Source organism: Anarhichas minor, unplaced genomic scaffold (genome assembly GCF_050575085.1).
Source record: "Anarhichas minor isolate MPS153535 unplaced genomic scaffold, ASM5057508v1 ptg000073l, whole genome shotgun sequence".
Taxonomy (NCBI): Eukaryota; Metazoa; Chordata; class Actinopteri; order Perciformes; family Anarhichadidae; genus Anarhichas; species Anarhichas minor.
In genome coordinates, this window is record NW_027466519.1 from 10,412,501 (window position 1) to 10,427,533 (window position 15,033).

The window sequence follows — 15,033 nt, forward strand, 5'->3', positions numbered from 1 at the left end:
TTTGTCAAAACTGTCCCAAACTTGACATGCTTGATGACTGTCATGACTTTCGGACTTCTGCATGCCAATATTAACTCATAGTCATAGCTCCACCTACTGATAAGCAGGGACGTAAGCAGGATTCTATAATTACAGCGGCCCAAACACTGAACTTATTAAAAGGGTTCGTGGGCACAACCCCAGAAAAAGACTTCTCTGATCTAAATATGTGCAAACTAAGATATTTAGAGAGCAGAAATTGGATAAGAGGTTTCCAAATCGCGCTTGTACATGGAGTTTTCATTAATAGTAAATTTAATTGTTTTTGTTTTGGAGCCAGGCGATAATGTAAAGTAATTTCATACAACGTGAAGTTTGTTTAATAAAATCAAACGGCACCTAGCCTAATTTATGATAGATTATTCTGATGATATTTTTTTTTCCACATGGAACTATACATTCTCCTATTTCTCCTCGACTCTTCCAGCTTTGAGTCACTCAGCAGTGATTGTCAGAGCTACCTGCACAAACAGTCGGTTTTGAGACCTGCATTTACTTTGAAAGTCTGTTATGTTACAAACCCTGAAGCGCATTCAGACACATTCAGGTTTTTGTCGATTTTTACAGGGTGACAGTTATGATTGTATTCGGAGGTACACTCAAAACATTCGAGGCTTAAGACCTGGCTACGCCATTGGTCGACACAGGAAATACCGTTTAACTCGTGCACACAGTGTATGATGGTCACAGAAATGCATGGCCGCGTCACCCAGAGTCCTGCTGCTTGCAATTTTAATTTATTTATATATTTCATATTTCAAAGATGCTATTTCGCCGCCACAGCAACATAGTTGCACCAAAACTGAAAAGCATTGCAGTTTATTATCGCAACGGTCTTAAGACGCAACTGACCAAAGTTTAAGTTGATTTGGTGAAATGTCTAGATGGAGTTGGTTCATGTACAGTGCCTGGAAATGGGGAGAAAGCTAATTCAATTGAAAATGGCTGACTTCCTGTTGGGTTTAACTTATACCTCTAAGAGGCTTTTTTGAACGTCTCCACATTAATATGATAATACTAATAAACATTCAAATTTCAATAGGTCCTGGATTCAGCCTTAATCATCTTTAGTTTCAATAGGGTCCTCGCTGACCCTTTTTCAAGCTCCATAGACATACACGCTGTCTATTTAACAGTATAATAATATAAACTACATACAACAATGTGAAAGAATACGTCCATTACCAGAGCAAGACCAAACTCATCAGGTGGGTTCTTGTTAGCTTGTAGACAATTTCTACTTCAGGAACTTTTAATGTGGCGAAGGAATTTTCAATCAATCACCTTACCTATATAATAGGGAATAGCCATAGTGTAAAATATTTATCTTTATATCATAAAGTTTGCTGCTGAACATTTCAGCAATTGATGACTTGTTTCTTAAATGTTTCAGTCGGACACTTACCTGTGCACAGCATTTTCTCTGCCAACTAGTCGAGATGCATATATTGGTGAGTATATCTTCTTTCAAATATTTTGAGTTGACATATGACGTAAAGTATTTAGGCCTACTCCTAAAGTAAAAATCATTGGTAAATTCATGGACTAGATGGTACTTTTTTGGGAGATGTACACTGCAGTATAAGATGCCAGAGTAAGAGCAGCAGTAAAAGTAATAGTTGTTGTAGAAGTAGCACCAACAGTTGTAGCAGACATTGTCATGGTAGTAGAAGTAGAATAGTGGTATAAGTAATAACATAAGTCATAGCAGCAGTATTAGCTGTTTTTCTAATGAAAATGTTCAAAGTCATTTGTACATGATGAGTTTGGGCAGGACACACATTTACAAAATCTGTGTGATGTAAAATCACAATATGGCATGTTTTAGGGATGTAGTTGATTTTCTTTTTCCCTTTCTCCAGCCTGACTGTTGATGACACTGTGGTCAGTCTGTTTGCACAAGGAAGGCCTTCAATATGTGTTTAGTCCAGTGTGAACTTTGTTGTCCTTGATCCGAGGGGAACAATAACACGAACATGAATGTTTTTCATTACAGAACAGTCATATCATTTAGTTTACAACTCAAAAAACATGTGTAAGTGTGCAGTACCTCTTAAACTATTTTAACCACACTGCTTTTCTTCCTCAGTGGACTTCATGCCTCATGCCAATATGGACACAGTTCATCACATGCTTCTGTTTGGCTGCCAGACTCCGGTGTCCTCCAGCAGCTACTGGTAATTTCCAATTTCAGCACCGGGGCAGTGTTACAGAGACTGTTCCATCATCATTAATAATCATAGCAGTATCCCCAGCACATCCTGTCGCAGCTACTGGCAGGGTTGTACAGCAGTGTTCTTTATTTTATGAGTGGTGTGCCAAACACCAGCAGTAAGTATTACATCAAATTTCAAAGCTGGTTAAAATAACTTCCAGGATGACATGTAGTGAAAGTCGAGTGCAAGTCAAAACTCACTGGGGTTTTCACAATCAATCCACTGCTATGTAATTTTCTCTTAAAACTAAAAATTGTGTAACTTTGTGAAAAGGTGCCAGTTCCTCTTTTTGTCAGGGCAGTAGAAACCACTTAAAGAGACGACGTCTGTTGGGGTCAAGTTGATCACTATAAGACAGGGGTGTCAAACTCATTTTCACTCTGGGCCACATCAGCATCATGTTTCCCTCAAAGGGCCGGTTGTAACTGTAAGACTGTATAACTGTAACTACTCTTAACATATTGTTAAATAACTGTCTCTGCTTTTGATTATTGTTTATTCAAGTGTAAAGATATTGTACATGCAGTTATATAAATGTAAAATGATATTTAAGCACATTTCTGTTCTTATAACATAAATTATTTTAATTTAGGGTTAAGAAACCCACATTACTCTATCAAAGATCAAACTATTAAAGAAAATAACAAAGACAAATATCATCAAACACAAGTTAACTTAACTTTGTTCAAAGCTATTTTTGTCACCTCTCTGCATCACTAATGTCCCTGCCGTCGTCCCGTGCATGGCAGCTACATCCAAGAGCTCCTCACTGACAGCCAGGTCTGCCTTGAGCCTCTTATGAACATTGATAGATGATGTATCTCGTCTCTTAGCTAGCTGTGTTGTTAGATTGCTGCTAGTTCCTGAACTCGGTCTGCGATGGTGTTTCTTCACAAACTGACATTTGTAAAAGTCTGTATCTGGTCGGAGCTCACCTGCTCACATACCTTTAAGCATGCACTGGGCTGTAGCTTTTGTAAATATATTCTGCTGTGATTGCAGTCTGCCTTTTAATTCTTGGACAATTTGATGTTTTTCTTGGAGGCTAAATTTAGCTCCGTGTTTGGTGTCAAAATGCCAACGTGAATTGTATCCTTCATCACCGACACGCATCATAACACAGAAGACAGACCCGTTTTTCTCCCTGAAGCACAAACATGTATTCGCTTTCCCATCTTAAATTACATCTTCTTCCCTCTGCATCAATTTTTCTCTTCGTGGACATTTTGGGATTATTTGTCGATCTTTTTCAACTCAATCACTTGTTGGAAAACCGCTTAACGGGCTGTTGCCTCTCCTGTCCACCTGTTTTTAAAAAATAGGTAATAACTAATTAAGCATATTGTTACCAAGTGACTGTTGGGAGGACAAGTAATCAATGTCCAGCCACGGTGATAATACTTCACAACATGCTATCTCATAACTTTTAATTTTTTTTCCAAAATTAAAAAAATAATTTTTTGGGGTTTTTTTGCTGGTGGATTCGCGGGCCATATAAAATGATGTGGCGGGCCGGATTCGGGCCGCGGGCCTTGAGTTTGACACGTGTGCTATAAGGGGATGATTATTATAATATTTGAAGACATGAATACAAAGTAATGAAATGGTCAGTTTTGCCAGTCACTGGCTTGCTGCCAATTCTTCTGCACTTTCCCTCACCAAGGGCTCGCTGGGGGTGAGGCTATGACATTATTTGGTTGGCTCTGTGTCACTGCAGTGTGGGTGGTGCATGCAGATGAATGGAAAAGTGGGAGCAGGGGTTCATATTCTGGAGGGGTGATAAGCTAATTGCTTGGTCGAACAGGTTCTGATGGAAAGCTTTCCAAGCTTGATAGACGCCACAAGTGATGAGCGGCACATCTCACTCCAAACTTTGTGGGACACCATTCAACAGAAGACATGTAGTGGATCCCATTCAAAGTGATCTGAGCAGCATTCAGAATTCCTTAGCTACATTGGTAGAACAAGTTGGCTAATGAGGATGATGTGCAGGAGATTGTTGCTTGGGTTCAACTAGAGCAGTGGTTCTCAAACTTTTTCTGTCACGCCCACTTTGGAGGAAGAAAAATGTTCATAACCCACCGCCCCAATTGTAACAAAATGGTTCATGTTGAACTTTTATTGAAATAACAACATTTTGTGACTCCTCCATCTGTGCTTTTTCAAATAATAGAATAAAGAAAATTGCAATCACTTTAAGGTAAACCAGATTGCTCCATCAGACAAAAACAAACACAATGTGCAATCACTTTGTTAGAACAATGCAAATAAAGTTCTATCTGTGCAAAAAAGAACTCGTATTTGCCAAAAAATAGCTTATTGTGGCTGCAATTCACCTGTTTTGCACTGAATATCTTTTCAAGATAATAACAATAAAGTGCAACCTGTGAAAAAACAAAACAAAAACACTTAAAATATTTGGCAATAAAGAGTTTCACTGAGTTTTACACTGCATATCTTTTCAAAACAACAATAACGTGCAACCTGTGCAAAACAAAATGAGTGCAGATATGTGTGAGCCATCGAGTGTTATCAGTATTAGTGGCTGCAATGAGCTGCTTTCCACTACAGATCTTTTTAAAACGGGGTTGCAGACTTGATACGGCCACTCTCGCCTCATGCTAATGTTGAGCTGAGATCTGTATTTTGTTTTGAGAGAGGCAACAGCAGAAAAGCGCTTCTCTGTGTATGACACAGTGTGTCCATTGCACATTTGGAGAGACACTCTTTATCAGCACCTGCAAGCCCTTCTTTTTCCCTGTCATGGTCTGCGCACCATCTGTGCAGAAACACACACAATTCTCCCATTTCAGCCCGTGTTCTGTCAGGTAACTGTCCAGAAGCCTAAAGAGCTCATCAGCTGTTGCTCTGCTTGCAACGCACTTGCAAAACCACAAATCCTCACTCAGTGACTCCGATGTGACAAAGCGAACATAAGCAATAAGCAAGCAGTCTTTATTGCTGTCAGTAGCCTCGTCCTGTAAGGCAAAACGTGTGTGTCAGTTGTTCAGTGAGTTGTTCCTCGAGATCATTTGAAATGTCACTTATCCGTCTTGCAACTGTGTCATTGGACAGAGGGATAGTCTTCAATTTTGCGGCGCTTGTCTCATCAAGCATCGTTGAAACCAGTATTATGAGCTCCTCGGCGATGGTGTGTGGTTTCTTGCACTGCGCAATTTTGTATGCAACCTTGTTTGACGCCAGTTGTGCTTTGTTGGTTACTGATGCCACTTCTACAAAGTGATTTGCCTGCTTGCGGTATTCACCAAGTTTCCTCTGAAAGAACTCCAGTGGCTTATCGACGTGAGTGTGGTGTAATGTCTCCAAGTGTCTTTTTAATTTGTTGGGTTTCATACTGTCTGCTGCCAGTTTTCAGACATAAAACACAGACTGCTCTCTCCTCATCTCCTGCCGAGTTCACTGTGAAACCCAGAGCAAGAGAGATCATATGTTCTTCTTGGCGTCTTGCTGTTTGTCTCGGATGCATCGCCTGCGGTTGCTTTTCTTTTCCCGCCTGGCAAATGTCTCTTCATTTTGCACACTAAGGTAGAAATGTGAGTCGCCAAGGATCTTGGCCGTCACGCATGCGCAAGCGTAACCTGTTAACGGCGTAACGTAAACAGTTACACGAAAGTACAGGCATTTTGCCATGTATTTATTAATGACTTAGTTTTATGTCCGTGTACTTTGTTCTTTTGTTATATGTGAAGTTCTCAATAAAGTTCTTGAAATAAAAGGATTCTGCATTTCCCCCTGCGCCCCACCTGTTATACCACTGCGCTCCACTAGAGGGGCGCGGCGCACAGTTTGAGAAATACTGAACTAGAGAAAGACAACTCCTACCTGATGGACAGAGTTGATGACTTGTAAAACTGAAGCCGACACTCTAATCGCCGTTTCCTTGGAATTTAAGAATCTGTTGAAGGCAATGATGTCATCGGTTTCATGTCCCTGCTGATCCCCCAGCTTCTGGGACTCCGCTAATAATTGAGCGAGCCCACCGCTCTCAGATTGCGCGACAGAGCCAGTCCCCGGCTATCATGATAAGGTGGAAATCCTTCGCCTTGCCAGGGAGTAAAAGAAGCTAGAATATACCAGGACTCACATGCACATCTATACTATTCAGTATCAACCTGAAGAGGCGGCACCATAGCTTTGATCCTGTCAAACACACTCAATGTGAAGTATTATTTCTCCATTATCCTTGTACAGTTATTGTTGATGTCAAACAGCAGTGTTTCAGCTGCCTTCATGTCTTCAACGTCTCTAGGATATTGATTAGCTTACTGAGGTGAGGTTGATGACTTAGGCAGCAGCTAATTGTTGCACACTAGCCTTCAGTATGACAGACCAACAAACTGGCTCTTCCTTCTTCTTTTTTGGTTATGTTATTACTTGAGACCTTGTTAATACTCTTTTAGTTGCTGGATGCAACATTGATCTTACATCTTGCTGTCGCAGAGCTGACTTCTTCTAATTCTTTGGCATGTTAGAGCCTACTAGCGTATTACTACTGCCCTTAGCTGCTGATGGTAAAGGTCCAGTGTGTAGGATTTAGGAGGATCTATTGGCAGAAATGTAATCTAGTATTGATAACTTTGTTTGCATTAGTTTATAACCGACTCAAACTAAGAATCTATTTGTTTTTCGTAGCCTAGAATGAGCCCTTCATATCTACATACAGAGCGGGTTCTCCGACATGCTTGGAAAGGGAGCGTCGAGCAGAGGTAGGTAATCAGTGGGCTCAGTCTGCAACCGCACCACTAGATGCCACTGAACCCTACACACAGGACCTTTAAATACTGCTCGTGAAGTATCTTTTTCTTTTCTTTTTTTAAGCAACACTTTCTTTTTCTCCTTCTTATTAAGGCAGATTGAGCCTTGAGTTGAATAGAAGGTCTTTATCTGCACAATTCGGTTTACTCACGGAAATGCTCTGTGATATGGTGTTAAAGTTTACTCTGGTGTACTCAAAGAGTGTGGTTCTTTTGTGGTTCTTTTGCATGTGGTAATGTGTTTTGTGTGTCTGTTTTGCTGATACTACTGAATCTTGCAATCTTTACAACCCTATATTTCATTTTTGGATCCAACTCCTTTCAAAGTTATTGTTGATGTAGTTTTTGCTCCCAGGCTGGATAATGTTCAAGGATTCAAAGTGATTGATTTTAATATTAGGAGAACCCAATTTTGTGTTGGAATCTGCCAGGAGCGTGTTTGGTATGAAAACTAAATAGGATTTATTACATATATTAACAATAACGGTACATCACCCTGGGATCAGGGACCAATAACCAAACTATTGAGTAAGTCTCAAAATGGTTGTTCACTCACAATATCAACAGACAAAGTAATATTTCACATTCAGAGTGAACAGCGAAGGTTTGAATTCAAGCGCAAACTATAACAACCAGCTGGCATTACAACACATCAGCACAAAATAATCACACAAACTACTCTTTAATATAGTGTGTGTGTGTGTGTGTGTGTGTGTGTGTGTGTGTGTGTGCGTGTGCGTGTGTGTGTGTAAAAGGGACAAGAGAGAAAATAGGAGAAAGATTGCAATACTACATAATGGCGAGGTTGTGGTTTTGTGGTTATTTAGCGGTGCAATAAGACACACGATGGAGGCTGCGCTTACACACCGCGTGTTTATGAAACAAGCGTAACAGTGTGTGGGTTAGTTTAAAAGAAAGGAAAGAAGAAAAAGAAGGCATTCAAACAAGGAAAATCCTCACGCATCAGTAGAGTACAGCAACAGTTGAGGCTCACCAGAACCCCCACTGTTAGAGGGCCAATGGCCAGCGTAGCTGCAGTAGACACGTACTCCAGCATTCAGCCTCTGGAGACATTCAGCTGGAGAGAGGCGGACCCAACCAAGTTGCATGGGTTCCTCTCCACATGAGAAGGTGAGCTGGAAGTTGCATGAAGGACTGGGGCAGGTTTGAGGCTCGCTCTCTGGGTGTGTGCAGGGGAAGAGCCAGAGGAGAACACAGATGGAGAACCACTATGGTCACAAAGGTGGTTGTCCAATCTTATGGATAGAGAGATTAGGTCGTTTAGGCTGGCTGAGTTATCCTTAACGTAATCCCTGAGTGCGTTCAGAAAGTTCTTCCAGAGCGACTTGTTCCACCCAGAATCCTCTGAAATAATCCTAAACTCTGGGACCCTGATTGAGTGATAGGTGACGTTCAGAGCCATCTTTTTACTTGATGGTCAAAAAGCTAACAAAGGATGAGCTAAAAGGTGAGTGGCTATCACACACTGCTGATGCCCAAGTTAGCACATACCTCTAAAGCAGGGGTCTCAAACTCCCGGCCCACGGGCCAAATCCGGCCCGCCACGTCATTTTATGTGGCCCGCGAATCCGCCAGCAAAAAAAAAAAAAAATTTAATATATATATATATTTTTTTTAAAGTTAGACTTCATAATAAAAATATCCCCATAGTCGAAATGATGAGATAGTATGTCGAAGTTATGAGATAGAAAGTCATAACTATGATAGAAAGTCATAATTCTGAGATAGAAAGTCAAAATGATGAGATACTTAAACACACAGTCATAGAAGCAGCTCTTTGGCTGGTTACCCTACATGTGACATGGAAATGTATTGTGAGTACATTGAAGACTACTTTAAACGTGGCTTTAAAACACATGAAATACTTCACGTGGGATTGTGCAAACGCACCCTTGAAAGGATTTTAAGCTTTGAACAAAGTTATTGTAATAACTTGTGTTTGATGATATTTGTCTTTGCTATTTTCTTTAATAGTTTGATCTTTGATAGAGTAATGTGGGTTTCTTAACCCTACATTAAAAGGATTTAAGTTATAATAACAGAAATATGCTTAAATATATTTTTACATTTATATAACTGCATGTACAATATTTTTACACTTGAATAAACAATAATCAAATGCAGAGACAGTTATTTACCAATATGTTAGGAGAAGTTACATTTATACAGTCTTACATTTACAACCGGCCCTTTGAGGGAAACCGTGATGCTGATGTGGCCCAGAGTGAAAATGAGTTTGAGACCCCTGCTCTAAAGTAACCTTATCATGTAAGTTATTTTACAAGTATCTGTAGCATAGGTTGGTGGTTGTTGCTCAAACAGAGGTGAACACTGGATGAAAGAGAACCTGCATGTCCCCAGGTCTCCAGTGTAGCGCCCTGGCGCTGGGGCGTGAGGCTCTCTGGGCAGGGGAGCTTGCAAGACTGGAGGAGATGCGAAAACAGCTGGACTCCCGGGTATGAAAGGGGCAGATGTGTGAAAACAAGGTTGAGCTGTTTCCCAATCTGAATCATTGTGGCTGAAAGACTCTATAAGGTTCCCACTATATCACGGTTGCAGCTTGGTCATTTTTTTAGGAGTTGGAGACCAAAACAGAGCTAAAAGGAGAGCGAATGCTGGACTTTCATGACTCGACAGCACTTGCGTATGCTGAATGGGAAAATTGGCAACTCTCGCTGACATGTTCACAATATCAACTATATAAGGTGATAATGTGTTAATGGTTACAACTTGATGTGGTTCTCCCAAGAGGCCAAAACTATTTTGATACAAATTGTATTATTTATATAATAATGATTTATATTGTATCAGGCCCCTCAGTTTGGCACAATCACATTAATCATAAATCAGTCAAGTTGCCCTTTACCCTTCTGGAAAAACCATGTTCCTGAATTAATTTATTTTAATTTATTTATTATACTATATTGATCCCTTTAAGGGGGAAATTTGTCTCTGCATTTGACCCATCCCTGTATATAGGGAGCAGTGGGCTGCCAATGACAGGCGCCCGGGGAGCTGTTAGGGGTTCAGTGTCTTGCTCAGGTACACTTGTGACACATCCCAGTGTGTTGGATCGAACCGTTGACCTTGAAACCAGACAACCCTCTTAACCCAGTGAGCTACGGTCGCCCCGAATCTTCACAGAAAGTGAATACTTCTACCATGATTGTCTGTGAGCTAGTCTTTTTGTTATGGAAATGCCTGCAGGTCTTCTTTGCCTGGACAGGTATTTGTGTTGCTTTCTCACTACTCACTACTGCGTAATGCAGTGGCGGGCCGTGCATTTTATACCTGGGCCTTCACTGTTGTCCTGCAGCTGAAATACCACCTTATAACCACATGATGGCGCCACAGTTATCAGTTTCTAAGGCTGTAACTATGTACGTATTAAATGTACGTAACGTTCGGTACGAGACTTACAATACGTTTGAATAGTACTAGAGCATCTGGAAAATGCAGAAGCTTATATTCAGGAAAATATAATGTTTTCTGCACTCATGGAGGACAGTGGGTCTCAGCTGGTCTGGCTGTGGGACCCACCATCACTCCTTAATGACAAGTCGTGGCCCAAAGAGATCGTCTTATGATTTTACTTTCACAACTTGAGCATTGTACGTACTGCTCTGCAGTGTCTTTCCTCGTCTCAGTCTCCTGTGTCATGGTGTGTGGTACATATCACTGAGTCAGAATGCCCATATTTGATTGGCTGAGCTGCATCATGTGATGTGATTCACTACCCGACATGCCTCTGCTGTTAAGCTTCGTTTCACGATAGTCACGTGCTCGCCCACTGACCAGTCACAGCACACTGCACCTTGCGGCAGACACTGAGCTGCACTAATGCTGACGTCATTATAGGCCGGCGAGCAGGCTCTGATACGTCAAAGAATACGCCCCAACATGTCAAACTAAAGATGTGATTGGTTGAAGAATATGACAATCAACAATATCGTCCCCATTCACTTAAACTGCACATGGATGCACCTGTGAGTCTGCAGGCCTCGGGCCTCTCTTCTTACCTAGAGACACAGAGGTGAGATGTGATTGGATAAAAGCTCTACTTAAAACAAGCTGCACTGGAAGCAGAGCAACTGAGGAAGACAGGAGCTGTGCAATGAGAAAATAAGATAATGGGGAAAATATTTTTATAAATTATAATACATGTACTGTATTTAAGAAAAATTATAAAATTATAAAATAGATATAGCTTTGTGATTCTGTTTAGGCCAGCAGAGAAGGCCTTGCAGGCCCTGACGGCCCACCACTGCTGTAATGAATTTACCTGCTGTTGAGTCTTTTTAAGCTGAAATGAAGAATATTGTCAAACAGAACTTGTCTTTCAAAAGTATTTATTCTCTGGCCAGAGAAGAGGCTCAGTTATACAGAGTCACTCGGAGTCTGCAGGAGTGTGCACTACAGATCAACATTCGTACAGAGTTCTAAAGAGAGTAATCGTGCAGGCCGTGCTGTTAAAGAGGTATAAGAAATGCTTTATCTGTGTTACAACAGACACACAGATGCATACGTTTTATCCTTAAGGCACAGAACATGTGAACATAGAATAGGGACTTGTTATCCAACACGAAGAAGAAGAGGACATGTGTGCAGGGAGTCAGCTGCATGGATCACAAGTTACATGATGCAAGCTTATGATAGTCTGTTACACAAGTTATAAAACAGTTGTATTTTATAAGAATATAAAATACTCATAAGAATATCAAGTTTCTATTACACAAACAGTATATATTTCTACTTAGTATATATTTCTACTTAGTATATTGTGTAAATGCTTAAGTACTTATACTTTAGCTCTGAACTCAGTAGATCTTCATTCTTTGTGTTAACATACGTGCTCAAATGTATCTTACTAAGTAGAAATGTTCCATTACACTACCTCTGTGATTTACCGTGTTTTCCCATCTGGTCATTGAAAGTTGTATTGATTGGTTGTTTTTCTCTCAAGGGACTGTGGTGGTGTACAAGGCACGTGTGAGGATGAAGCATCCATTATGTATGCCTGGGCTCGGAATGCACCACCCACGAGATTACCCAAAGGTATGACTCTTCTTTTTACTGTAACACCAGCTGTTATCCAACCAACCGACTAGAAGGTGTCAGCCCAAACTCAAAGGGTTGGTTCACAATTACTGAAAGTTCTATGTATTACCTGACCTCAAGCTGTATCTAGCCATGTGTAGACTTTCACTGTCATTTGTCTGAAATAGTCCACAGCCAGACTGGACCTGCTGTGTGTGTGTGTCTACAGATAGCAGAATATACATACTAAGCAGGACACTGTTTCTAAATGAACTCAACTCAAACTTATACTGATACACTGGCAATCAGCTGATTTTCTATATATGTCTCTGCGATTTCCCCCCCCCCCCCCCCCCCATTAGTAGTATGTAATTGAAATGTATTTTGTGGTGTTTACATTATTGGTAAGCAGCATGTCTTTCCAGAAAAAGTGTGCCTTTTACCCTTCATAATCCACAGACCTCACTGCTTACGGTTTTCATCGAGACTATTTCTTTAGTAGAGTATAGTATATGAAAATACTTGAGGTGAAGAAAGATCCTGAATGGTCAAGTATTGGTTTTATGTACATCTTTCTATCTTTTCCCCTCAGTTGTTGTCATCTCCTGGTTTCCATTCTTCTCTCTGTTCTCTTATTAGATGTTGGTTTTAAAGTTGGAAGAAGTTCTGGAATGTCCCACCTTGTGCTGCAGATCCATTATGGAGACGTCAGTGCTTTCAAAGGTTAGTCCTAATGGAAGTTGAAGGGACAATGCGACACCTTGTTATATGGATGTCTAATCAGTGTTGATGCTAAATCTAATCTTTTCATCCAGCGCCATCATCAGTCCACATATTCTATATGTCCAATGCTTTGGTTTATGACCAGATTCCTCCAAAACTAATGACATTCCCTTTAGCCTCAGCTGTAATAGCAAATGTTAGTCTGATATCACGCTAAACTTGCTATTGTGCTCATTCAGATGAAAAAAATGTTTGCTTTGAAATAGAAATTCATGATGAAAAAAGTTTGACTTCAATGTTTTTGTTCTGCAGACCATCATAGAGATTGCTCAGGAGTTACCTTAAGAATGACATCCAAACTGTAAGTATTTACTTCAAAACAAACATTCATGTGATGCTGATATAAAAAGGAGAGTGAAATGTAGTGCCTGTATGAATGAAATGTACATATAGAAATGTCAAGGGAAACATGATTTATGAAAAGAAATGTGAGCAACATTTGACAGCCTCCTATGCTCTGACTGTGACTCTTTGTGCCCTCCTCAAAGGCAGCCATTCATTGCTGGCATATACCTGCTCATGTCTGTGGACACAGTTATCCTTCCAGGAAAAAGAGGTATGTTTGGTGTATTTTGTCCTAGATTTAAATATGCATTACCCTAAGCATGAATTCAGGCTTATTGAGGTTTTAGGAAACACTTCTGTTAGGGCATGAGGACAAATGAGGACAAATGAGGACAAATGATACTACAATAACTTACAGTGTGTGAGGAGGGCAACCTGCCAGGAGCTTCATACTAGTGTTAAGTTTTAAGTTATTTATTTGAAGGTTTTAGGCTATGTATCAGGGTTTGTCTTTGGTTATTTATATATTAAGTAATTCTGTGTAGGTTATGTAGTTTTTGTTTAAGTTCAGTAGTTTTGTAGTTTCACATTTCGTTGTTCGGGTTCTCAACCCTCGCCTGCGTTAATGACATAAACAAGCAACAATAGACGGCAGCAAAAACATGATCACCTACAACAGAGAAACACTACTTAACATTTAAAAGGCAGGACTGACCACTGTCAAGACTTTCTCATTCCGTATCTCCTCTCACACTTTCCTGAACTGAGGAAGACACAGCAGAGGAAGAGAGGCAGGCAAGCTGGGGTCCTGGTCCGAATGAGGTGGCATGCTCACCAACCCCCACTGCCCAGCATGTTACTGGCCAATGTGCAGTCTCTCGACAATAAGCCCTGCAAGCTTACAGAGACCTGGCTGTTGGCTGACGTACTGGACCAAGCCATCGAGTCCCCGGATCTCTTCGCTCATTGCTCAAATAGAGACAAGGGGTTTTCTGGGAAAAAGAGGGGCAGAGGGGTATGTCTTATGGTTGACCGGGCCTCATGTGACCAGAGGAACATTGGGATAGACGGAACTTTCTGCTCCTCTGACCGAGAGTAACTCATGCTACAGTTTTCAACTCTTTTGGGAGTTCACATTGGTCTCTATCGTTAGTGTTTAAATTACCCCCCAGGCTGACACGGACACAGCGTTTGGATAACTACACAGAGCGATTAACTTGCAGGAGACCCAAATCCAGAGACCACACATATTGTCGCTGGGGCCAATCTCAGAAAGGTACTGCCAAAACTGCACCAGCACGTCAAATGGTAAATGGACTTAGATTTGTATAGCGCATTTCTAGTCGTCCGACCACTCAAAGCGCTGCACACTACATGCCATCATTCAACCACTTACACACACTCATACACCGATGGCAGAGGCTACCATGCAAGGTGCCACCTGCCCATCAGGACCTAAACTAATTCACATACAGTACATTCACATTCACGATGGCACAGCCTTCGGGATTTGGAGTTCAGTGTGTCTTGCCCAAAGACACTTGAGATCGATGGATCACTGCTACACTGTCCCAACATGGCTAAAAATGTTACCTTGCTTACCATTTGGTAAATCAAACCACTCCTCCATCTTCCTCCTCCCCGCCTGTAGGCAGAGGCTAAAATGGGAAGCCCCAGCCTAGAGGACACCACTGGTCAGACCAATCAGACACCATTCAACAGGTCTGTTTTGATCACATGGTCTGGGAGACATTAAAGAGCACAAATGACAATATCAACAACTACGCAGACACAGTCACCAGCTTAATTAAGAAAGCTGAGGAAATGAAAATATAAATCATGCCTAACTAGAGGCCCTGAATTAACAGAGATGTCCA

General features: G+C 41.0%; 1 protein-coding gene across 9 annotated transcripts in view; it reads left to right on the forward strand.

The window, feature by feature from the left end:
* pam (peptidylglycine alpha-amidating monooxygenase) overlaps positions 1–15,033 on the forward strand; it is an 88,590-nt gene that overhangs the window by 15,313 nt on the left and 58,244 nt on the right. For 8 of the 9 annotated variants that reach the window (XR_012947819.1, XR_012947821.1, XR_012947820.1 and 5 more), the window contains 6 exons: positions 1,433–1,490; positions 2,129–2,216; positions 12,015–12,106; positions 12,728–12,811; positions 13,124–13,172; positions 13,360–13,427. Coding sequence is in view for 6 of the 9 variants with exons in the window: in XM_076079506.1 (XP_075935621.1) it covers positions 1,433–1,490; positions 2,129–2,216; positions 12,015–12,106; positions 12,728–12,811; positions 13,124–13,172; positions 13,360–13,427 (439 nt within the window). In the remaining 3 variants the exon portion in view is untranslated. Of the gene's footprint in view, positions 1–1,432; positions 1,491–2,128; positions 2,217–9,358; positions 9,508–12,014; positions 12,107–12,727; positions 12,812–13,123; positions 13,173–13,359; positions 13,428–15,033 lie in introns of those variants that run through there. The other variant, XM_076079512.1, reaches the window with a different exon arrangement.